At 42.0% G+C, this 24,597-nt stretch overlaps 2 protein-coding genes across 7 annotated transcripts in view; both read right to left on the bottom strand.

The window, feature by feature from the left end:
• Positions 1 to 16,490, bottom strand: part of odr4 (odr-4 GPCR localization factor homolog) — a 100,246-nt gene extending 83,756 nt beyond the window's left edge. For 2 of the 5 annotated variants that reach the window (XM_072273960.1, XM_072273959.1), the window contains exons 1-2: positions 16,367 to 16,490; positions 7,983 to 8,088 (exon numbers count right to left, since the gene is read on the bottom strand). The gene's annotated coding sequence lies outside the window, so the exon portion shown is untranslated. Of the gene's footprint in view, positions 1 to 7,745; positions 7,814 to 7,982; positions 8,089 to 16,366 lie in introns of all 5 variants that reach the window. The other 3 variants (XM_072273958.1, XM_072273956.1, XM_072273957.1) reach the window with 3 other exon arrangements.
• Positions 16,491 to 20,299: 3,809 nt separating this feature from the next.
• Positions 20,300 to 24,597, bottom strand: part of kifap3a (kinesin-associated protein 3a) — a 239,773-nt gene continuing 235,475 nt past the window's right edge. For both annotated transcript variants that reach the window (XM_072273953.1, XM_072273954.1), the window contains one exon: positions 20,300 to 22,769. In XM_072273953.1, the coding sequence (XP_072130054.1) occupies positions 22,661 to 22,769 (109 nt within the window). In that variant the 3' untranslated portion in view covers positions 20,300 to 22,660. The remainder of the gene's footprint in view (positions 22,770 to 24,597) is intronic.

The following is a 24,597-nucleotide window of genomic DNA, read 5'->3' as shown; positions in this document are numbered from 1 at the left end:
GCCAGTGACCAACGTTCCACTAGATCACTAGGTTCAGAGGTCCTTGCGAATCCAGATGTCAGGACCCAAATGTCAAACCCGTGATCAGTGAGTCCTGGGGTCAATACTCAAATGTTAAAGCATTCAGAGCAAAGTTGATGGTCGCTGTCCAGAGCTCAGCAGAAGCCTGAAAGTCAAAGTCCAGAAGTAGAGGCCTGAAGAAGTCTCCAGTGCTGGTGACTCCAAGGTCACCACAGTTGGAAGTTCATGGGAGCCAAGAAGTCGACATCCGAAAGTCAAATCCATGATCACTGAGTCTTAAGGTAGATACCCAGAGGACAGAGAAGTCTCAAGTTGGATGCCGATGTTTGCAAGCCTGAGACTCCAGGGTCAAAGAATGGAGGGTTGGAAGCCTATCCGTCCTGGGAGTCAGAAGGACTGGTGAGAGGAGGGTGGAGAAGGGTCACTATTTGTTGCTGTTGCTTTTGCTTGTGTTGTTCTGCTGAACATTGAGAGTATGCAATGTTGGCGCTGGAACAGTGAAGTAAAGGGAACTACATAGGCATGAGAGAAGAGCTGGCCAAAGTTGGTTGGAAGTAACAATAGCAGGGATAGCAGCAGAAAAGCAATGGCTGGAGTTTCTGAGAGCATTTGGAAAGGCACAGTATAGATACATCACTAAGAAGTTTTGTAAAGGAAAGATGAGGCAAACATGACTGACAAGAGCAAAACTGATAAAAACAAAAAAGAGGGCAGATAATATAGCAAAAATATTAGTGGGAGGATTGGGAAATGTACAACCAACAGAAGGCAACTAAAAAAGCAATACGGAGAGAAAAGACGAAATATGAAGGCAAGGCAGCCAATAATATGAAAGGGGATATATAAAGAGTAAAAGAAAAGCAAGAGTGAATATCAGACTGCTAGAAAATGATGCTGGAGAAGTAGTAATGGGGGACAAAGAAATGGCAGATGAATACTTATTAAGTATTTAGTGTCAGTCTTCAACGTGGAAGATACCAGCAGTATGCCAGAAATGTGACAGTGTCAGAGGCCAGAAGTGAGTGCAGTTGCTATTATTGAGGAAAAGGTACTTGGGAAGCTGTAAGGTCTGAAGGTAGGTCAGTCACCTGGACCAGATGGACTATACTAGATGGACTATATCCCAGGGTTCTGAAAGAGATGGCTGCAGAGACTACAGAGGCTTTAGTAATGATCTTCCAAGAATCACTAGATACTGCACTGGTTCCAGAGGAAAGCACGCGACAGTGAGAGTAGGAATGCAATGAGGTGGAGGATAAATGCGTGGCTGAGGGATTGGAGCAGGGGGCAGGGATTCAAGTTTTTGGATCATTGGGACTTCTTTTGGCGCAGGCGTGACCTGTACAAAAAGGACGGGTTGCACTTGAATCCTAGGGGGACCAATATCCTGGCAGGGAGATTAGCGGGGGCTACTGAGGTGACTTTAAACTAGAATGGGTGGGGGGGTGGGAATCAAATTAAAGAGGCTAGGCGTGAGGAGGTTAGTTCACTACAGGGGGATGGGAACCAGTGCAGAGAGGCAGAGGGGTGTAAAGTGAGGGTAGAAATAAAAAGTACTATGGAGAAAAGTAAAAGTGGCAGGCTGACAAATCCAGGGCAAGCATTAAAAAGGGCCACTTTTCAGCATAATTATATAAGGGCTAAGAGAGTTGTAAAAGAGCGCCTGAAGGCTTTGTGTGTCAATGCAAGGAGCATTCGTAATAAGGTGGATGAATTGAAAGTGCAGATTGTTATTAATGATTATGATATAGTTGGGATCACAGAGACATGGCTCCAGGGTGACCAGGGATGGGAGCTCAACGTTCAGGGATATTCAATATTCAGGAGGGATAGACATGAAGGAAGGGGAGGTGGGGTGGCGTTGCTGGTCAAAGAAGAGATTAACACAATAGAAAGGAAGGACATAAGCCAGGAAGATGTAGAATCGATATGGGTAGAGCTGCGTAACACTAAGGGGCAGAAGACGCTGGTGGGAGTTGTGTACAGGCCACCTAACAGTAGTAGTGAGGTCGGAGATGGTATTAAACAGGAAATTAGAAATGTGTGCAATAAAGGAACAGCAGTTATAATGGGTGACTTCAATCTACATGTAGATTGGGTGAACCAAATTGGTAAAGGTGCTGAGGAAGAGGATTTCTTGGAATGTATGCGGGATGGTTTTTTGAACCAACATGTCGAGGAACCGACTAGAGAGCAGGCTATTCTGGACTGGGTTTTGAGCAATGAGGAAGGGTTAATTAGCAATCTTGTCGTGAGAGGCCCCTTGGATAAGAGTGACCATAATATGGTGGAATTCTTCATTAAGATGGAGAGTGACATAGTTAATTCAGAAACAAAGGTTCTGAACTTAAAGAGGGGTAACTTTGAAGGTATGAGACGTGAATTAGCTAAGATAGACTGGCAAATGACACTTAAAGGATTGACGGTGGATATGCAATGGCAAGCATTTAAAGGTTGCATGGATGAACTGCAACAAATGTTCATCCCAGTTTGGCAAAAGAATAAATCAAGGAAGGTAGTGCACCCGTGGCTGACAAGAGAAATTAGGGATAGTATCAATTCCAAAGAAGAAGCATACAAATTAGCCAGAGAAAGTGGCTCACCTGAGGACTGGGAGAAATTCAGAGTTCAGCAGAGGAGGACAAAGGGCTTAATTAGGAAGGGGAAAAAAGATTATGAGAGAAAACTGGCAGGTAACATAAAAACTGACTGTAAAAGCTTTTATAGATATGTAAAAAGGAAAAGACTGGTAAAAACAAATGTAGGTCCCCTGCAGACAGAAACAGGTGAATTGATTATGGGGAGCAAGGACATGGCAGACCAATTGAATAATTACTTTGGTTCTGTCTTCACTAAGGAGGACATAAATAATCTTCCAGAAATAGTAGGGGACAGAGGGTCCAGTGAGATGGAGGAACTGAGCGAAATACATGTTAGTAGGGAAGTGGTGTTAGGTAAATTGAAGGGATTGAAGGCAGATAAATCCCCAGGGCCAGATGGTCTGCATCCCAGGGTGCTTAAGGAAGTAGCCCAAGAAATAGTGGATGCATTAGTGATAATTTTTCAAAACTCGTTAGATTCTGGACTAATTCCTGAGGATTGGAGGGTGGCTAATGTAACTCCACTTTTTAAAAAAGGAGGGAGAGAGAAACCGGGGAATTATAGACCGGTTAGCCTAACGTCGGTGGTGGGGAAACTGCTGGAGTCAGTTATCAAGGATGTGATAACAGCACATTTGGAAAGCGGTGAAATGATCGGACAAAGTCAGCATGGATTTGTTTTAAGGAAAATCATGTCTGACGAATCTCATAGAATTTTTTTGAGGATGTAACTAGTAGAGTGGATAGGGGAGAACCAGTGGATGTGGTATATTTGGATTTTCAGAAGGCTTTTGACAAGGTCCCACACAGGAGATTAGTGTGCAAACTTAAAGCACACGGTATTGGGGGTAAGGTATTGGTGTGGGTGGAGAGTTGGTTAGCAGACAGAAAGCAAAGAGTGGGAATAAACGGGACCTTTTCAGAATGGCAGGCGGTGACTAGTGGGGTACCGCAAGGCTCAGTGCTGGGACCCCAGTTGTTTACAATATATATTAATGACTTGGATGAGGGAATTAAATGCAGCATCTCCAAGTTTGTGGATGACACGAAGCTGGGTGGCAGTGTTAGCTGTGAGGAGGATGCTAAGAGGATGCAGAGTGACTTGGATAGGTTGGGTGAGTGGGCAAATTCATGGCAGATGCAACTTAATGTGGATAAATGTGAAGTTATCCACTTTGGTGGCAAAAATAGGAAAACAGATTATTATCTGAATGGTGGCCGATTAGGAAAAGGGGAGGTGCAACGAGACCTGGGTGTCCTTATACACCAGTCATTGAAAGTGGGCATGCAGGTACAGCAGGCAGTGAAAAAGGCGAATGGTATGCTGGCATTTATAGCGAGAGGATTTGAGTACAGGAGCAGGGAGGTACTACTGCAGTTGTACAAGGCCTTGGTGAGACCACACCTGGAGTATTGTGTGCAGTTTTGGTCCCCTAATCTGAGGAAAGACATCCTTGCCATAGAGGGAGTACAGAGAAGTTTCACCAGATTGATTCCTGGGATGGCAGGACTTTCATATGAAGAAAGACTGGATGAACTGGGCTTGTACTCGTTGGAATTTAGAAGATTGAGGGGGGATCTGATTGAAACGTATAAGATCCTAAAGGGATTGGACAGGCTTGATGCAGGAAGATTGTTCCCGATGTTGGGGAAGTCCAGAACGAGGGGTCACAGTTTGAGGATAGAGGGGAAGCCTTTTAGGACCGAGATTAGGAAAAACTTCTTCACACAGAGAGTGGTGAATCTGTGGAATTCTCTGCCACAGGAAACAGTTGAGGCCAGTTCATTGGCTATATTTAAGAGGGAGTTAGATATGGCCCTTGTGGCTACGGGGGTCAGGGGGTATGGAGGGAAGGCTGGGGCGGGGTTCTGAGTTGGATGATCAGCCATGATCATAATAAATGGCGGTGCAGGCTCGAAGGGCCGAATGGCCTACTCCTGCACCTATTTTCTATGTTTCTAAAAAGACAGGAAATTATAGGCTAGCCAGTTAGCTGACTTCAGTAGTTAATAAGTTGTTGGAGTCCATTATTAAGGATGAGAATTAGGTTATTTGGGGGCACATGATAATAGGGCAATGTCAGCATGGTTTACTTAAGGGGCAATCTGGCCTGACAATTCTGTTGGAATTCTTTCAGGAAATAACAGGAAGAAAAGACAAAGAAAAATCAGTAGATGTTGTTTACTTGGATTTTCAGAAGGCCTTTGACAATGTGCTGTGCATAAGGCTGCTAAGCAAGATAAGAGCCCATGGTATAAAAGGTAAGATAATGGCATGGAAAGAAAATTGCCTGACAGGCAAGAGGCAAAAAATGGGAACAACGGATGCATTTTCTGGTTGGCTCCCAGTGACTAGTGGTGCTCCAAGGAAGGTAGGTGTTGCAACTGCTTCCTTTCATGTTTTATGTCAATGATTTGAATGATGAAATTGATGGCTTTCAGGCCAAGTTTTTGGATGATACAAAAATAGGTGGAAGTGCAGGCAGTGTTGAGGAAGCAGGGAGTCTGCAGAAGGACGTAGATAGCTTAGAAGAATGGACAAAGAAATAGCACATGGAATACAGTGTAGGGAAGTGTATGACCATGTACTTTGCTAAATGGAATAAAGCCACAGATTATTTTCTAAAACAACACAAACTAAACTCTGGAGGACTCAGCAGGTCAGGCAGCATCTATGGAAAAGAAAACCCTTCTTCAGGACTGAGAAGGAAGTGGGAAAGTGCCAGAATAAAAAGGTACCGGAGGAGGGGAAAGAGGCTAGCTGGAAGGTGATAGGTGAAGCCAGGTGAGTGGGCGCAAAGGGACTTGGGAGTCCTCGCGCAGGATTCCCTTAAAGTTAAATTTCAGGTTTAAATGGTAGTAAAGAAGGCAAATGCAATGTTAGCATTCAATTCGAGAGATCTAGAATAAAAAAAACAAGGATGCAATACTGAGACTTTATAAGGCACTGGTCAGACCACAGAGTATTGCAAGTAGTTCTAGGCCATTATCTTAGAGATTATGTTGGCACTGGAGCCATCCAGAGGAGGTTCAGGAGCAGACTCAATGAGCGAGATGGCCTAATTCAGCTCCAATATCTTAAGGTTTTATGGTGCCACATGAGGCCGCTTACCAAGTTAAGAGCCCATGGTATTACAGGAAAGTTACACATTAGGGTTAGAGCATTTGCTGATTGGTAAGAGGCAGCAAGTGGAAATAAAAGGATCCTCGTCTGGTTGGCTGCCAGTGACTAGTGGTGCTCCACAGGGGTTTGTGTTGGGACCGCTTCTTCTTATGCTGTATATCAATGATCTAGATGACAGAATAGGTGGCTTTGTTGCCAAGTTTGCAGATGATATGAAGACTGGTGGAGGGGCAGGTAGTGTTGAGGAAACAGGTAGGCTGCAGAAAAGGCAGATTAGGAGAGCGGGCAAGAAAGTGGGAAAATGAAATACAATGTTGGAAAGTGTATGGTCGTGCACTTTAGTCAAAGAAATAAATGTGCAGACTATTTTCTAAATGGGGAGAAGATCCAGAAATCTGAGATGCAAAAGGACTTGGGAGTCCTTGTGTAGAACACCCTACAGGTTAACTTGCAGGTTGAGTCAGTGGTGAGGAAGGCAAATGTAATATTAGCAGTCATTTCAAGAAGTCTTGAATACTAAAGCGAAGGCATGATGCCGAGGCTTTATAAGACACTGGTGTGGCCTCGCCTTAAGTATTATGAACAGTTTTGGGCTCCTCAACTAAGAAAAGATGAGCTAGCATTGTTGAGGATCCAGAGGCAGTTCACAAAGATGATTCCGGGAATGAAAGGTTTATCATACGAGGAACATTTGATAGCTCTGGGTCTGTACTTGATGGAATTTAGAAGGATGGGGGGATCTCACTGAAACCTTCAAACGTTGAAAGGCCCAGACAGAGCAGATGTGAAAAGGATGTTTCTCATGGTGGGGGAGTCTAGGACAAGCAAGCACAGCCTCAGAATAGAGGGGTGTCCATTCAAAATAGGGATGTGGGGAATTTCTTTAGCTAGAGGGTGGTGAGTTTGTGGAATTTGTTACCACAGGCACATGTGGAGGCCAGGTCATTGCGTGTATTTAAGACAGAGACTGATAGGCTCTAGATTGGACACAGCATCAAAGGTTACGGGGAGAAGGCAGGGAAATGGGGTTAAGGTGGGGGGGAAAAAGGATCAGCCATGATTGAATGGCAGAGCAGACGCGATGGGCCAAATGGCCTAGTTCTGTTCCTATGTCTTATGGAATGAGTGCTGATACATGCAGGCTGCCCCCCTCTCCCCAGTGCATCAGTGGGTGTGTTGGTTGTTAACGCAGATGTCATATCTAACTGTATATTTCAATGTACATGTGATCAATTAATCTGAATTTGAATCATATAGTTCATAAGCTATATGAAATATATTTGAATTACTATTCCATAACCCTATAAAAATGCCATTTTCTTACACTTACCAGAATTTTTTCAAAGAACCCCTTGTTACTTTGAGTGGAACTTATCACTGTAGCTACTTTGGAACAGATATTCTATGTAGAACTCCCTTCCTGTGACAACATAATGTTTGACTCCAGTGACATCATGAATTGCGGAATAAAAAGGTTCCCCAAAGGAGATAAACTTCATTAGATTAAAAAACTTGAACCAATACCAAAAATGTTTTCTGAGCTTCAGATTTAAAGTACACAAAATTATATGACTTAAGATATTTTGCATATATCAAAATCTTCTGAACAATTATAATTCCAGATCAAAGGGAGACAAGCTTTGGATTTATTGAACAACCTAACATTATATTAATCCCTCATGAAAATAAAATATTGTGCAACTTGGATAATATAATGCATAAAACCACAAAAAGCATAGCCAATATTCAGCATTAAGCCAGCTTTGTGTAGCTAATATTATCGGAGTTTCCAGTCAAACATTTTATATTAAAATCTAAAGTCTGTATTTACTGGTCATTGACCCAAAACACAAACAATTTCCTTCTCCACAGTTGCTACTTAACTCTTCTGTTCTAATTTAAGTCAAGCATTGCAATATTTTATGAGAATCACAGCAAAATTTTCAGAAGAATGGTGATTATAAATATAGATCAGAGAAAAAGAAATTTAGTTCATTTACCAGGAGGAAGTGACATATGTCTAGAATAATTTGGCAGGCTATGTGATAGAGATGTATCTTCAGGTAAGCTTAAAGCAATGAAAACAAATAAAATTTTAGAGTTTGTTTCTTTTAACTTCAACTTCTATATTTTTTATAATTATTAGAGGAACCCATAACTATGCAGGAAGAACAAACGTTTGCTAAGCTGAGATGCCTATAGTTTCTAGAACATTCAATAAAAATGCCAGAGGTTACCTCAGTACACTGTGTTTGGAACTGTCTATAGAGTCTGATACACTGTACATAAGAGACTCCAAAAATTCCTCAAAATGCACATTCTGTTAAGGTCTGAATGGGAAGTCTAAGGAAGAAACCAAAACAAAATTTAGAACACAAGATAGACTGCATGATACTTATACAACTTCATAGGAGAAATAAACAAAACAAGAACCACAATCGATGAAGAAGGTGTGCCAGCAGCTCGACTTTAAGAAGATTCTGCATGTAATTTAAGACTCTGACAAACTTCTACAGATGTACAGTGCAAAGCATTCTGACTGGTTGCATCACAGTCTACAATGAAAATGCACAGGAATATAGAGGCTACGTGGACCTCTGATTTCCTTCTCCTGAAGGCTGCAATCAATTCCTTGGTCTTGCTGACATTGAGTGAGGTTGTTATTGTGACACTATTCAGACAAATTTTCAATCTCCCTCCTGTATGCTGATTCATCACCACCTTTGATATGGCCCTTAACAGTGGTGTCATCAGCAAACTTGAATATGGTGTTGGAGCTGCACTTAGCCACAGAGTCATAGGTGTAAAGCGAGTAGACAGGGGGATAAGCACACAGCTCTGTGGTGCATCAGTGCTGATGGAGATCAAGGAGATGTTTTTGTCAATCCAAACTGGCTGGGGTCTGCAAGTGAGGAAATCCAGGACCCAATTGCACGAGGAGATATTGAGGCTCAGGTATAGGAGTTTACTGATTAGTTTTGAGCGGATGATGGTATTAAGTGCTGAGCCGTAATGAATAAGAGAACCAATGAGATGGCACCTGCTGTGGACCTGTCGCTCTGGTAGGCAAATTGGAGTGGATCTGAGTTGCCACTCTGATAGGAGCTGATATGCTTCAACACCAGCCTCTCAAAACACTTCATCACTGTGGATGTAAGTGCAACTAGATGATAGTTATTGTGGTAGGTCTTCTTAGGCACCTGTATGATTGAAGCAGGTGGGTATCACACACTGCCAAAGCAAGTTGTTGAAGATAACCGTGAAGACACCAGCCAGTTGGTCAGCACAAGTCTTTAGTACATGTCCAGGTTCCCCAGCTGGACCAGATGCTGTCCTTGGACTCCCCCTCCTTAAGACAGCCCACATCATCTTCAGATACTGAGACCAAAGGCTCATAAGGAGATGTGGGGATTCATGATCGTCCATCCATGTTCTGATGGTCAAAGTGAGCATAGAAGGCATTGTGCTCATCTGGAAGCGAAGCCCTGCTGTCCATCACGTTGCTGCATTTAATTTTGTAGGAGGTTAGAGCATTCAATTCCAGTTTAGTCCAGAATCTCCACTTCGATGGGAGATCAAACCTGCTTTCTTATAGCATTCTAGATCTCCAGTCTTGAATGCCTCTGATCTGGCCCTGAGCAAATTACAAATTTCATGGTTCATCCAGGGCTTCTGATTGCAGAAGACCCTGTAAAATTTAGTGAGTACCTGACTGGCAGACCACTCATCCATCAGCTGTTTTAATGAAGTCTGTTACAACCCCAGTGTCGTCATTCACATCCATAGGTAAGTGCTTGAACATGGCCCAGTCCACTGACTCAAAGCAACCCTGCTATCATTCCTCAGCCTCCCGTGACCACCCCTTAGCTGTCTTAATCTCTGGAGCATTGCTTTTTAGGCTTCGTCTGTATGCAAGTAGTAGAAGAACAGCCAAGTGATCTAAATTACCAAAATGCGGTTTAAGCAAGGAAAGGTAGGCATTCTGTCTTGTAGTGTAGCAGTAGTCTAGTGTGGTTGGGACCTTTGGTGCTACAGGTTATATGCTGGTGATAAATAGGCAGGGTTTTCTTCAAACAGGCCTGCTTGAAGTCTCCAACTATAATTTGAAATGTGTCGGGATGGGCTGATTCTTGTCTACAGATGACATTGTGCAGTGTTGCAAGTGCTTACTTATAGTCTGCCACTGGTGGTATATAAACTGCGGTCAGACTAGGAGTTGAGGATGCCATCATCTACCTGCTGAACCGTGTCTACGCCCACCTGGAGAAGCCAGCGAGCACTGTGAGGGTCATGTTTTTTGACTTCTCCAGTGCATTCAACACCATCCGCCCTGCTCTGCTGGGGGAGAAGCTGACAATGATGCAGGTGGATGCTTTCCTGGTATCATGGATTATTGATTACCTGACTGGCAGACCACAGTACGTGTGTTTGCAACACTGTGTGTCCAACAGAGTGATCAGCAGCACTGGGGCTCCACAGGGGACTGTCTTGTCTCCCTTTCTCTTCACCATTTATACCTCGGACTTCAACTACTGCACAGAGTCTTGCCACCTTCAGTACTTTTCTGATGACTGTGCCATAGTTGGATGCATCAGCAAGGGAGATGAGGCTGAGTACAGGGCTACAGTAGGAAACTTCGTCACATGGTATGAGAATTATCTGCAGCTTAATGTGAAAAAGACTAAGGAGTTGGTGGTGGACCTGAGGAGGGCTAAGGCACCAGTGACCCCTGTTTCCATCCAGGGGGTCAGTGTGGACATGGTGGAAGATTACAAATACCTGGGGATATGAACTGACAATAAACTGGACCGGTCAAAGAACACTGAGGCTGTCTACAAAAAGGGTCAAAGCCGTCTCTATTTCCTGAGGAGACTGAGGTCCTTTAACATGTTGGACGACGCTGAGGATGTTCTACGAGTCTGTGGTGGCCAGTGCTATCATGTTTGCTGTTGTGTGGTGGGGCAGCAGGCTGAGGGTAGCAGACACCAACAGAATCAACAAACTCATTGGTAAGGCCAGTGATGTTGTGGGGATGGAACTGGACTCTCTGATGGTGGTGTCTGAAAAGAGGATGCTGTCCAAGTTGCATGCCATCTTGGACAATGTCTCCCATCCACTACATAATGTACTGGTTGGGCACAGGAGTACATTCAGCCAAAGACTCATTCCACCGAAATGCAACACAGAGCGTCATAGGAAGTCATTCCTGCCTGCGGCCATCAAACTTTACAACTCCTCCCTTGGAGGGCCAGACACCCTGAGCCAATAGGCTGGTCCTGGACTTATTTCCGTCTGGCATAAGTTACATATTATTATTTATTTATGGTTTTATATTGCTATATTTATACTCTATTCTTGGTTGGTGCAACTGTAACGAAACTCAATTTCCCTCGGGATCAATAAAGTATGACTATGAATCACAAATGAGAAGGCCCCGAGGCAAATAGAATGGGCTGTGTTCATTCGGTATGTGTTCCAAGGCAGAGGAAGTATATACTGACTTTGGAGGCAGTGCAGTGGAGGTTCACGAAGTTGAGGGGGTTAGACTATGAGAAGAGATTGAGTCACCTGGGACTGTACTCACTGGAATTCAGAAAGATGAGAGGAGGTCTTACAGAAACATATAAAATTATAAAAGAAATTATAAAATGATGAAAAGTTATGAAAAATAGAGGCAGGAAAGTTGTTTCCACTGGTAGGTGAGACTAGAACTAGGGGACATAACCTCAAGATTTGGGGGAGTAAATTTAGGACAGAGATGAGGAAAAACTCCAAAGAGTGGTGAATCTGTGGAATTCTCCGCCCAATGAAGCTGTGGAAGCTACCTCAGTAAACATATTTTAGACAAGGTTGGATAAATTTTTGCATAGTAGGGGAATTAAGGCTTATGGAAAAAAGGCAGGTAGGTGGAGATGAGTCCATGGTCAGATCAGTCATGATCTTATTGAATGGTGGAGCAAGCTTGATGGACCAGATGGCCTACTCCTGTTCTTATTTCTTATGTTCTTATAGAACATGATTTTGGCAATACTGCCATGTTGGTGCACCAAAGATAAGTGACCAAAAAGCACATGCCACCACCCTTTTCCTTTCCAGAGTTCATGGTCCGATCATGCAAGAATTGATATATTTCATCACCAACCACTCAAAGCAGTTCATCACAGTGGACGTAAGTGCTACTGACTAGAACCCCCATGTTTTGTTTAAAGAGTAGTCTACTACTTTATTGATGTAATTTGCCAGGATACAGGTCCCACCCAGCATGATTCAGGTGAAGCCCACAACAGCAGAACAGCTCTCTCCTTCCCTGGTATCGGATTTCATTTCTACTATGCCACATTATGAGCCATGAAATTACTCCTCTAATCTTATTCATTTTTGGCACGTTACCCAACTAAAGATTGTGGTTCTGATTTTCAATTTTCCCAAGAACTCCTCATAGTTCCTCAAGAGCATCTCCTTTCAAGTACTACCAATGTCATTAGTACCCATGTGGACCATGACCATGACAAGAGAAAAAGGCCAAAGGATAAACGAATCTGGGGATATGATGAGTCCTGCCAAAGGGTTTCAGCCTGAAACATTGACTGTACTTTTTCCATTGATACTGCCTGGCCTGCTGAGTTCCTCCAGCATTTTGTGTGTGTTGCTTGGATTTCCAGCATCTGCAGGTTTTCTCTTGTTTGTGATATAATGATGCCTGATAATTGCAAATGCAAACCATGAATTAATACAAAAGACGGTCACATACTTTGTGGATTAACTGGGCACAATCTGCATACAGACAGGTGGTGGAACGGCTGGCCCTCTGGTGTGGTCAGAGCAATTTGGAGCTAAATACGCTCAAGACTGTGTTGATGACAGTGGACTTCAGGAGGAGCCCCCCAATACTCCCCCCACTCATAATACTCAACAGTATTGTGTCTGCTGTGGAGACCTTCAGATTTCTGGGTGTCACAATCTCCCAGGACCTGAAGTGGACACCCAACGCAGACACTCTTATCAAAAAGGCTCAGCAGAGGTTGTATTTCCTACGTCAACTCAGGAAGTACAACCTGCCTCAGGAGCTGCTGATTCAATTCTATTCGGGAATAATCTAGTCTGTTCTCTGATTGTCCATCACTGTCTGGTTTGGATCAGCTATCAAACAAGAATAGACTCCAAAGAACCGACAGCGCTGCGGAAAGGATTATTGGTGTGAGGCTGCCCTCGATCCAGGACGTATATGCATCTAGAGTCAGGAAGCCAGCAAGCAGCATCATTGTAGACCCATCACACCCTGGACATCACCTGTTCCAACTCCTTCCTTCTGGTAGGCGCTTTAGATCACTGTATGCCAGGACAAATAGGTACAAGAACAGTTTCTTTCCGTATGCCAGTCTTATGAACACTTGAATTTTAGTCTATTATAAACCGTCCACCTGTACATACACAGGTATACCTCATTGTATATAGTTCACGATTATTTGCACTATTGTTTTGTTTGCTATTGATTCTGTACAGCGAGAGCTCAGGGAAACCAGCATCAAATTCCCTGTATGTGTCCACATACTTGGCAATAATAAAGGATTCTGATTCTGATCTAAGAATTCACATGGGAAAGATCTAATATCTGTTGCATTCAAAAGTGTTCCTTTTATAATTCACCAGTGCCAGTTATATACATTTAAGATGGTCATCATTAAATTGCAATAAATGGCATTAGAACTTTGGAATGCCTGTAAACCAATCTAATGCTGCTCAAACTCTGAAAAGCCAAATTTGCAACCAATATTGAAATTCTGCAGATCAACACACATGCTGGAATATCATTGTCATTAGATCTTTCTTACTACAACTCAATGTTCAACAAAATTATCCCACCAAACTTATCAAGAAGCTTCAGCAAGCAGGTCTCTAGATACTCAACCTCTTCTTCGGCAGATGTCGATCAGTAAGGACTATACTGCATCTTCATTGACCATCAACACAGAAGTTGCAGTGCTTAGCTCCCTACTCTGCTCCCTATAAACAAGACTGGGTGGCTAAGCACCACTGCAAGACATCTTCAAATTCACTGATCACACTGCAGTTGTTGGATGAATCACAGGTGGGAATGAGCCATATTACTGCAATGAGATAGGTCACCTGTTTGAGTCATCCCACAAAATCAACTTCTTGCTCAACATCAGCAAAACTAAAGAGCTGGCTGTTGACTTCAGGAAGGGGAAGGAGCAGAAACATGCACCAGTCTACATTGGAGATTGGTGATAGAGAGAGAGTCAACAGCTTTAAATTTCTTGGCATTAGCCTAAGAGGACCAGCACAGAGATACAATCGTAAGGAAAGCACACTAGTGTTTTTTTTCTTTCTTAGGAGATTCAGCTTGTAATTAAACACTCAAACAAATAAATAAATGAATACATAAATACATACATACATACTGTTGAAAATATCCTGACAGGTTGTACCATGGTCTGGTAGAGAAATTCAAATGTGCAGGATTGCAAGAAGCTGCAGAGAGTAATGGATTCTCGCCAATACATCACAGGCACATTCCTCCGCACCACTGGTAGTATCTATAGGAGGTTATGCCTCAAGAAGGCAACTTCTATTATCAAAAAAATCCCACCATCCGGGCCATGCCATCTTCTTGCAGCTATCATCAAGCAGGAGGTACAGAAGGTACAGGATGTCCAGCACCACCAGGTTCAAGAACAGCTACTTCCCTTCAATGAAGAAGGGTGCCGATGAAGGATCTCACCCCAAAACATCAACGATGTACTCTTTTCCATAGACATTGCATGACCTGCTGAGTTCCTCCAGCATTTTGTGTGTAACGCTTGAATTTATAGCATCTACAGATTTTCTCTTCTTTGTGAGCTACTTCCTTTCAACCATTTGACTACTGAGCCAACAGGCAATACCTAATCGTTACAATTTAGCAACACTTTGCACTAAAATGATCTTACAATATTTGAGCAACACACATCAAAGTTGCTGGTGAACGCAACAGGCCAGGCAGCATCTCTAGAAAGAGGTACAGTCGACGTTTCGGGCTGAGACCCTTCGTCAGGACTAACTGAAGGAAGAGCTAGTAAGAGATTTGAAAGTGGGAGGGGGAGGGGGAGATCCAAAATGATAGGAGAAGACAGGAGGGGGGGAGGGATGGAGCCAAGAGCTAGACAGGTGATTGGCAAAAGTGATATGAGAGAATCATGGGACAGGAGGTCCAGGGAGAAGGAAAAGGGGGAGGGGGGGAAACCCAGAGGATGGGCAAGGGGTATAGTCAGAAGGACAGAGGTAGAAAAGGGAGAGAGAGAAAAAGAATGTGTGTATATAAATAAATAACGGATGGGGTACGAGGGGGAGGTGGGGCATTAGCGGAAGTTAGAGAAGTCAATGTTCATGCCATCAGGTTGGAGGCTACCCAAACGGAATATAAGGTGTTGTTCCTCCAACCTGAGTGTGGCTTCATCTTTACAGTAGAGGAGGCCGTGGATAGACATATCAGAATGGGAATGGGATGTGGAATTAAAATGTATGGCCCCCCCTCCCCCTTTTCCTTCTCCCTGGGCCTCCTGTCCCAGGATCCTCTCATATTCCTTTTGCCAATCACCTGTCCAGCTCTTGGCTCCATCCCTTCCCCTCCTGTCTTCTCGTATCATTTTGGATCTCCCCCTCCCTCTTCCACTTTCAAATCTCTTTCTAGCTCTTCCTTCAGTTAGTCCTGACGAAGGGTCTCGGTCCGAAACGTCAACTGTACCTCTTCCTAGAGACGCTGCCTGGCCTGCTGCGTTCACCAGCAACTTTGATGTGTGTTGCTTGAATTTCCAGCATCTGCAGAATTCCTCGTGTTTACGGTTTCAATGTTTGAATTGTGTTTTCCTGTAAAGATGGTGTATAATTTATAGATTATTTTTCTTATGCCTCTTATCTGATACCACATCCTCTAATACCAGGTCAAGTAAATCCTTCAATGCAACTGTGCACACATGTACTTGAGCATGGAGCAAAAAGAAACTCGACTATGACTTTTAAGTCAAAGAAAAAAGGTCATTTAAGAATTTGGATCAATGTTAATTGCTGACATTTGTTCCAATACTTTATATCCACTATCAAAGTTATGAATTCGTTTTTAATCACAATTGGGGGAAATCACTCTATTGGTTTTTAAAAGGTTATTGACCACTATCGTTGTGGTTGCAAGAAAACAATCTGATGTAGTGCTACTACTTGTAAGGTTAATGTTTCCAATACATTTAAAGACGCTTTCTCCGACCTTTTCAATAAAGTAGACGGGCAGGGGAGGCGAGAGCTCCCACGTCGTATGAGGTCAGGGCAGCATCATGACGCAACAGCGTTCACTGTGATCTCAGAAGCGAGACGTCATCAGAAACAACTACTCAAATAAAATATAACTCATAATAGTAGTCACAGGGAACTCTCTCGGACAATAACTGAGTATAAATATGCCCGCCCTGTGCATGTAGTTGACTGCGCATTCCAGCTGAGCATAAATATTTTCCTCCGAGTGTGTCCGACATGCATTCGGGATGTTTAAGACTGTGAAACAGGATGGCGCCAGCCGCTAATTTACCGAAAACGGTTTGGCCCAGGGCTGAACTAGCTTCCTTCTTACCTCTCTTCCGTTTTCCTCCCACCCTTTCCTCCAGCAAAGTCGTTTCCTGCGGTCAGATTTCACCATAAGCTCCCGCTACGGCTCTCGGCCAATCAACGCAGATGGCCCGCACTGATGACGTGTCACTCGGTAACTGCCGGGCACGTGAGGAGGCGAGGCAACGTGCGGTTAACGCTCAGACGCGCGCAGCGCGTTTCAGTGAAAACACCGCCACCTGCAGGCAAGGAGTCTGAACGGCGCTGCAGTCCGATTGAATCTATGTTGGGCAGTACAACCCAACAGGGCGTCTGTGATCCATTTGGTGCGATTTTATATCGCAATTTCGGCCTTAATGCAATCGATTTGAGTACTGGGATTAACGCTTGTGCAAAACTTTTTACTGAATATGTGACCTTATTAAGAACTTGTAAGTGCATGGAATTTTGGGCAACCCAGGAGAACACAACCAGCTAACAGTATATAGGCTTCTTCAAGTTGGCATCTCCAGGTAGTTGCCTGTCAGCCTGGATTTTTTGTTTAAAGCCTTTAGCATTAGACTAGCAATTTTAAGGGGCAGAACTAAAACATTTAAAGTTCAAAGAAAATTTTATGATCTGATTTCATAAATATCACCACATACAACCCTGAGCTACATTTTCCTGTGGCCATACTCAGCAAATCTACAGAATAGTAATTGATCGATGAAAGATCAACAAAAGTACAGAAGACAACAAACTGTGCAAATGCAAATATAAATACAGTAAATAGCAATAAATAAGAAAAACATAAGATAACAAAATAATCCTTAACAGACAGCCCACCCTGCAAAAACACATTTCAGGGAGGTAGCACCCACCCCCCCACAACACCATATCCCCCCCCCCACTGCCCGTCGACCTCCAAGGGTGTATGTAATACTTTGTTTAGTGATTTTGTTCAATCTGTAAACCAAGTTGGGTATATGCAGCAAATGTGACATTAAAATATATGCTTATATTATCATGTTTACTCTATTACAACTTTAAGCAAGTCTACAGGGAGTTTGGCCTCATCACGTGGGACATCAATACGAAGCTCCTTAGCAGCTAACCAGCTAGTTTAAATAACGTTAGCTATGCTGTAATGACACCTGTTAAACTCACCTATAACATGTCTTTTACATTTTAACCCACCATGGGCAATAGAAAAGTCACTGTTGCAAACAGTGCAGCGAGCAACACTGTCATTATTTTTGAGGTCGACTGTAAAACGCGCCCACAGAGAAAACTGATAGGTCTACTTAGCAAGGGTCCCCAACATGTTTTGCACCGCAGACCGGTTTAATATTGACAATATTCTTGCGGACCGGCCGAGGGGTGGGGGAGACAGCGATACTCGAAGGGGCTTCCTTATGTCCAGTCTATTCCGCAATTTAGTTTTCGTTGCATTCATTGCAGAAAACTCTGCTTCGCAGCGATATGATGTTGGAAATGGAAGCAACGTTTTCAGTGCTTATGTGGCTATCTCAGGATATTTAGCTTTGACTTATATGCAGAATGCCGGCAGAGATGTTATGTCAAACAAACTTTTCAGCCCGTCGTCATTTACAAGCTCGAGGAGTTGATCTGCTTCCGGCGCTGACACGGATGACGCGTGGGTAATGACCTCGCGTGCGTTCAAGTTCAACAGTGCGTGACAGGGAATGAGGAAAGGTGTAAATGACTCATATCGCCAAATCATATTGTTTCCTCACGGCCCGGTGGTTGGGAACCACTCTTAGCACGGAGGGAGACCAATCAGGATGCTCGCTCTCCCTCTCCCTCTCAAAAAAATCTATTTCCGGGATATTGTATATAATTTCCGGGCGTCAGGGAGCCACTATCAATATGCGGGAGACTCCCAGATCTTCCAGGAGAGGTGGGATGTCTGCCTTAAAGTGGGATTAAGGTAGTGGGATTGAGGTTGTGGGAACATCTTAACGGATGGGCAAGTGAGCATCGTTATCCCCCTTTGTTCAGGAGCCTGATTGCTGAAAGGTAGCAACTGTTCTTGAAACTGGTGGTGTGAGTCCTGAGGCTCTTGTACCTTCTACCTGATGGCAACAGTGAGAAAAGAGCATGGTCTGGGTGGTGAGGATCCATGATGATGGATGCTGCTTTCCTGCGACAACATTTCATGTAGATGTGCTTAATGGTTGGGAGGGTTTTCCCCGTGATGTACAGGGCTAAATTCACTACCTTTTGTAGGATTTTCCGTTCAAAGGCATTCATGTTTCCATACCAGGTTGTGATGCAGCCAATCAATACACTTTTCACTACACATCTATAGAGGTTTGTGGAAGTTTTTGATGTCTTGCCGTATCTCTGCAGACTCCTAAGTAGAGACACTGCCATGCTTTCTTCGCAATTGCATTTACAATACATGCTGAGTCCAGGACAGGTCCTCCAAAATGGTAACCCCCAGGAATTTAAAGTTGCTGACCCTCTCCACCTCTGATCCTCCAATTTGGATTGGCTCATGGACCTCTGATTTCCCTCTCCGGAAAGCTACAATCAGTTCCTTGGTCTTGCTGACATTGAGAGGTTGTTGTTATGACCACCCAATCAAATTTTCAATTCTTCACCCCCCCCCCCCCACGTGTGCTGATTGATCACCACATTTCATATGGTCCACAACAGCGGTGTCCTCAGCAAACGGATATGCTGTTGAGTTATAGGTCCAAGGCGAGTAGAGCAGAGGGCTAAGCATACAGCCCTATGGTGCACCTGTGCTGATGGAGGTTGTGGAAAGGTTTTGCCAATCCGAACTGACTGGGGTCTGCAAATGAGGAAGTCCAGGATCCAATTGCACTGGGGGGTATTGAGGCCAAAGTCTTGGTGCTTATTGATTAGTTTTGAGGCAATGATGGTAATAAATGTTGAGCTGTAATCGATAGAGTATCATGATGCATGCTGTTTGCTGTTCACATGTTCCGGGGTTGTGTGAAGAGCTAATGAGGTGGCACCGCTGTGGACCTGTTGCTCTGGTAGGCATATTGGAGGGGATCCAAGTTGCCTCTCAGGAAGCTGTTGTTGGGTTTCATCACCGTGAATGTAAATGCAACTAGACCGATCAGTCTATTCAGTGCAAGTCCAAGTAATTAAACCAACCTCATTTCCCTGTGTTATCACCTTCATTCTGGAAATTAGTTTCTCTCAAATGCATATAAAGTTCATCTTGTGAAGGAACTGATTCTGTTTCCATTATCTTGCTCTTGCAGAGAGTGAATCTGAGATTCTGACTGCATCGAGTTTTTTTTTTAAACAAGATTCTACTTTGTTTTCCAGTTTCAGCCTTTTCCCAGTGTTTAAACAGTGCTCGCTTGTACTTGAACAGTTAAGGGTAAACAGGAGGAAGATATTCCCATATCTAAATCTGAAACCCTCTCGTCCCTTTTCAATTTCCATAGGCTCAGTTTCTCTTGTTTGTGATAAGAATAGACAGTGTTGCCCTTTGCTTATAAAGAGCAGTAAGAACAAACCAGGAAATTATAAGCCAGTTTTTGGAAAAGTTTCTTAGGAACAAAATTTATTTGCATGTTCCTGTTAGGGATAGTCAGCATGGCTTGGTTGAAGGAGGTCCTACCTCATAAATTTTATGTTTTTTAAGGAGACAAATATGATTAATAAGGGTAGGGCAGTTGTATACGTGGACTTCAGTAATGATTTTGACAAGATGTCCACTGGTGGGATGATCCAGAAGATTACATACAAAATTGGCCTAATTGAAGACAGAGTATTGATAGAGGGGTGTTGCAATGATCTGATACCAATGGTGTTCTGCAAGGACATGTGCTTGGACTTCCGAATGAAAATGTAGATGGTCCGATTGACTCAGGCACAAACTTCAGTATAACTCCTTTCTGAGTCACACATATTATTCACAAAGACCACACTTACAAACAAGATAGTCTCTAAAACAAATATAATTGCTTTGACAGAGTACAAGTACAACAGGAAAAAAAACCTAATATGACATAACGAGGCATAATGTATTGCTTTGATCAATGAACAATACCAAAATAAACAAAAAAGGGTTGCACATTACCACATCCAAAGATGTATCAAATTCTAAAATGGGAACAACAGATGGATGTAGAGTTTCTGTACAACATATCTAATTTAGAGTTGTTAGCAGACTAAGCATCAGTTTGCAGTATAGTGCAAATGAAATTATTTTCGATTACAGCTTTACATAATTAACAATGTAAGCTCTTTTAACTCAACATTGTGCATGTGGGAAAGGGATGTCTTAAGGAACCACCTACAAACCAGTCTCACACTAACATGGTAATAAGCATCTGCAAAGTTGTTATTTATTACTATTGTGTCAGAACTACAAAGCACCATGTATTTGATCATCTGGGAGATGCTCATTTATCTCCCTTACAATGATACACTGGTACCAAATATAGATGTGTTACACCAGGAGGTCTGGTCTTGGTGTTTTACTGACATTAACAATACTCTTGTGCTTACTTCTGTCAAAGGAATTATACTGGTTTTAAGCATAATGTCTTGCTTAACTATATTTCTAGATATTGCAATTATTGTATTATCTTTCAGTCTTGACTTTAATTTACTGAAATTTAATGCCTCTTTCAGCTGTCCTTCCTTTTCCTCGAAAACTTGGAATTGTTACTACATATCCTATTCCAAATTTTGTACTGAAAATTTATGTATCAAAGCAGAGGCATCGAGAGTTATTCTTGTTTTCAGATAATGTGTATTTTCTTTTTGCCCCAGCTTTTGGTTTCCCCTTGAGAAACTTTCTCAGCGAACTCAACTCTTCTGGAATTGTTTGACCTCTGAGGTGTCTCAATATGTGTTTTGTGGAGGTGACCAAATACATAGAGGTGAAGGAACCCAAGCTTCCACAGTTCTAGATTGAGCTTCGTATTTTTCAGTACCATATTTGAGATCTACTTCCATCAAACACATCTGCAATATCCTCAGAGAACCTAAAAAGAGTTGACAGCTCCTTAAAATTCTGCACACATTTTGTGTAGAAAGTTTAAACATAGATGGATATGTGCATGGTCACAATTTACAGGCCAAGTTTATGGGATTCATGTGCAAAAAAACTTAATTTGTAGTTAGGTTGTGGAGGCCATTTGCACAACTAAACTATCCATTTGCTACATTAGAAATGCTAAATAACTTGCTCTGGCAATTTTTAGACTAGGATTCCTCTATCGTTAGAAAGGAATTCATATGGTGTGACAAGACCATTTATCTTAATTAGCACAAAGTAAAAAAGACATAACACCATTCTTCCCAGAGTAAAATTGTTCATTGAACTCTTAAGAGTTAGCAGCTGTGGATTGAGACTAAAGGAAGGTCAAGTACTTAGAAAAGACACTGCTGAGATGTTATGGGCAGAACTAGACAGATGTCTTGAGATTTCTCTCCCACAGGGAAGAAACTAAACATTATGATTGCACCCACAAGTAGCCAAGTTATCTTTTGCTTCAGACACAAAGAACAAGAATCTTGCATAGTAAATGAAAATAAAAAGCTGCAGATGCTGTAAGTCTGCTGGGAAGCTTTCCCAATTTTAATGACGGGTCATGCGTCCAGCAAATTGTCTGCTCAGAAACCATAGGATAAAGTTCTACTTCAGAAACATACCTTTGAGAGAAGAATAGTACATACATGATTTTGCCTGCGTTTATTTTAAATTCTCATTTATTAATTTAGTAGGGTTCTATAATGCAAAACAGACAACGGTGCCAAAATTTATTTCAATCCACATTTGGTCAGAGATTGCAGAAATGGCAAAATAAATGGAAACAATCATAATGGATGTGGAACAAAAACAAAAAAATGTAATAACCTACCACTAGACATAATTCATGTTATTTAAAGTTACAAATATGACATTTTTTCAGAAATGATTACACAAAATGCAAACAATTTAAAATACTGCTATTTGTAGTAAACAGCTTTAAAAGTAAAATTGCTATAAAAATTTTTAGAGATCCCATAAATTAAACAGTAAATTTTTAGCTATAGAATTGAAAGATTTAAGACTACAGTTTGTATATCGGAGACTTCGTTCCAGTTACGTTCTTCAGACTAATCCAGTGTTTCAAAAGGATAAAAGCAGAAAGCACATTAAATAATTCAAATACCATTAATATATTGCAGTCAGGACATTCGACTATTACGTATATAATTGTAATTCACATCTCAGCTATGTCACAGTGCAGTACAAACAAAGACCCACAGTACAATACATTTGCAGTTTATGTACAAGGAATGTTACAAAAGCATTAATAAATAACTCTGGCTGAGCTTATCTGGTTCCAAATGGATAAAGGTAAGGATCATCTGGACGGTAACCATAAGCTGTGACTGGACGTCCAGGTAAGTTAACTGGTTGACCAAACCCATCAACTGCCATACTGAAATTGGGGAGGAAAGGTAAAATGAGTAAACCAAAAGAATTTGTATAAAAGCATACATGCATCATAGTTCAGATTCAGCACTTGACTTTTAAAAATACTTGATGCAATTGACATGATACAACAATTTTAAATAATTGAGTTTTAATGAATAGTACAAAAAAGTTATATCTGCAGCCTATGTTATTTTAAAAATCACATTTTCAAGAGCTTCTGAAAATTTATTTCAAATGTGATGAGTCACTTTGAACAAATAAAACTTCCACAAAGCACTGTGATGAATGGCTATATTTGTTCATGATACTGAAAACCAAATATTTCTTGCTTATTTTTAATATTATTTGACATTGATACTGAAATAGGACCACAATTTAATATAGAATTACAGAACTGTTACTGCACAGGAGGCAATCATTTGGCACATCATGCCAGAACAACCTGCTTGTTCTAGCCCTTGGGCCTTTCTGAAAAGCCTTGTAAAATTTTCTTCACCTATTTAGCCAATTTCCTATAAAGCCAACAATAGAATTTGCCTCCAACACATCTGCACGAAGTGAATTCCAAATTCCACACACCCACTGAATAAAGATTTTCTTCCAGTTACTCTTAATTCCCTTCCCTTTGTTTCATATTTGTGACATGTAAGTTCTCAATCCTTCCACCAAAGGGAGCAGCTTCCCACTATTGACTCTGTTCAGGCCTCCGAGCATTTTATAAATATTATTTAAGTTTCCTCTTAACCTTCTATAAAGTCATCACATTCTTTTTAATAATGTGGCAATCAAAATTGAACACAGTATTCCAGTTAGGCCACAGCAGTGTTTCAGAGTTTAGCATGACTTCCTCCCTTTATACCTTTATTGATAAATCCAGGATTATGCATATTGCATTAGTCTTCTCAAACTGCCTTGCTACCTTCAATGATTTGTGCGTATATAATCCTACTCCTGCAAAGTATTCACAGTACCTTATCAATGCCTTCCATAAAAATCTTCATTATAACTATTCCTCCATCTACTAGCCTTTTACCACCTACAGTGGCATGCAAAAGTTTGGGCACCCAAGTCAAAATTTCTGTTACTGTGAATAGCTAAGTGAGTAAAGGATGAACTAATTTCCAAAAGGCACAAAGTTATAGATGACACATTTCTTTAATATTTTAAGCAAGATTACTTTTTTATTTCCATCTTTTCCAGTTTCAAAATAACAAAACATGGCAGTACTTAGTAACATCCCCTTTGGCAAGTATCACAGCTTGTAAATGCTTTTTGTTACCAGTTAAGAGTCTATCAATTCTTGTTTGAGGGATTTTCGCCCATTCTTCCTTGCAGAAGGCTTCTAGTTCTGTGAGATTCTTCAGCCGTCTTGCATGCACTGCTCTTTTGAGGTCTATCCACAGATTCTCGATGATGTTTAGGTCAGGGGACTGTGAAGGCCATGGCAAAACCTTCAGCTTGTGCCTCTTGAGGTAGTCCATTGTGGACTTTGAGGTGTGTTTAGGATCATTATCCTGTTGAAGAAGCCATCCTCTTTTCATCTTCGGCTTTTTAACAGACGGTGTAATGTTTGCTTCCAGAATTTGCTGGTATTTAATTGAATTAATTCTTCCCTCTACCAGTGAAATGTTCCCCGTGCCACTGGCTGCAACACAAGCCCAAAGTATGATCGATTCACCTCCGTACTTAACAGTTGGAGAGGGGTTCTTTTCATGAAATTCTGCACCCTTTTTCTCCAAACATACCTTTGCTCATTGCGGCCAAAAAGTTCTATTTTAACTTCATCAGTCCACAGGACTTGTTTCCAAAATGCACCAGGCTCGCTCAGATGT

The sequence above is a fragment of the Mobula birostris genome, chromosome 12 (genome assembly GCF_030028105.1).
Source record: "Mobula birostris isolate sMobBir1 chromosome 12, sMobBir1.hap1, whole genome shotgun sequence".
In the NCBI taxonomy this organism is placed as follows: Eukaryota; Metazoa; Chordata; class Chondrichthyes; order Myliobatiformes; family Myliobatidae; genus Mobula; species Mobula birostris.
Note: the sequence above shows the minus strand (reverse complement) of the source record. Positions and strands in the feature narration are given on the sequence as shown.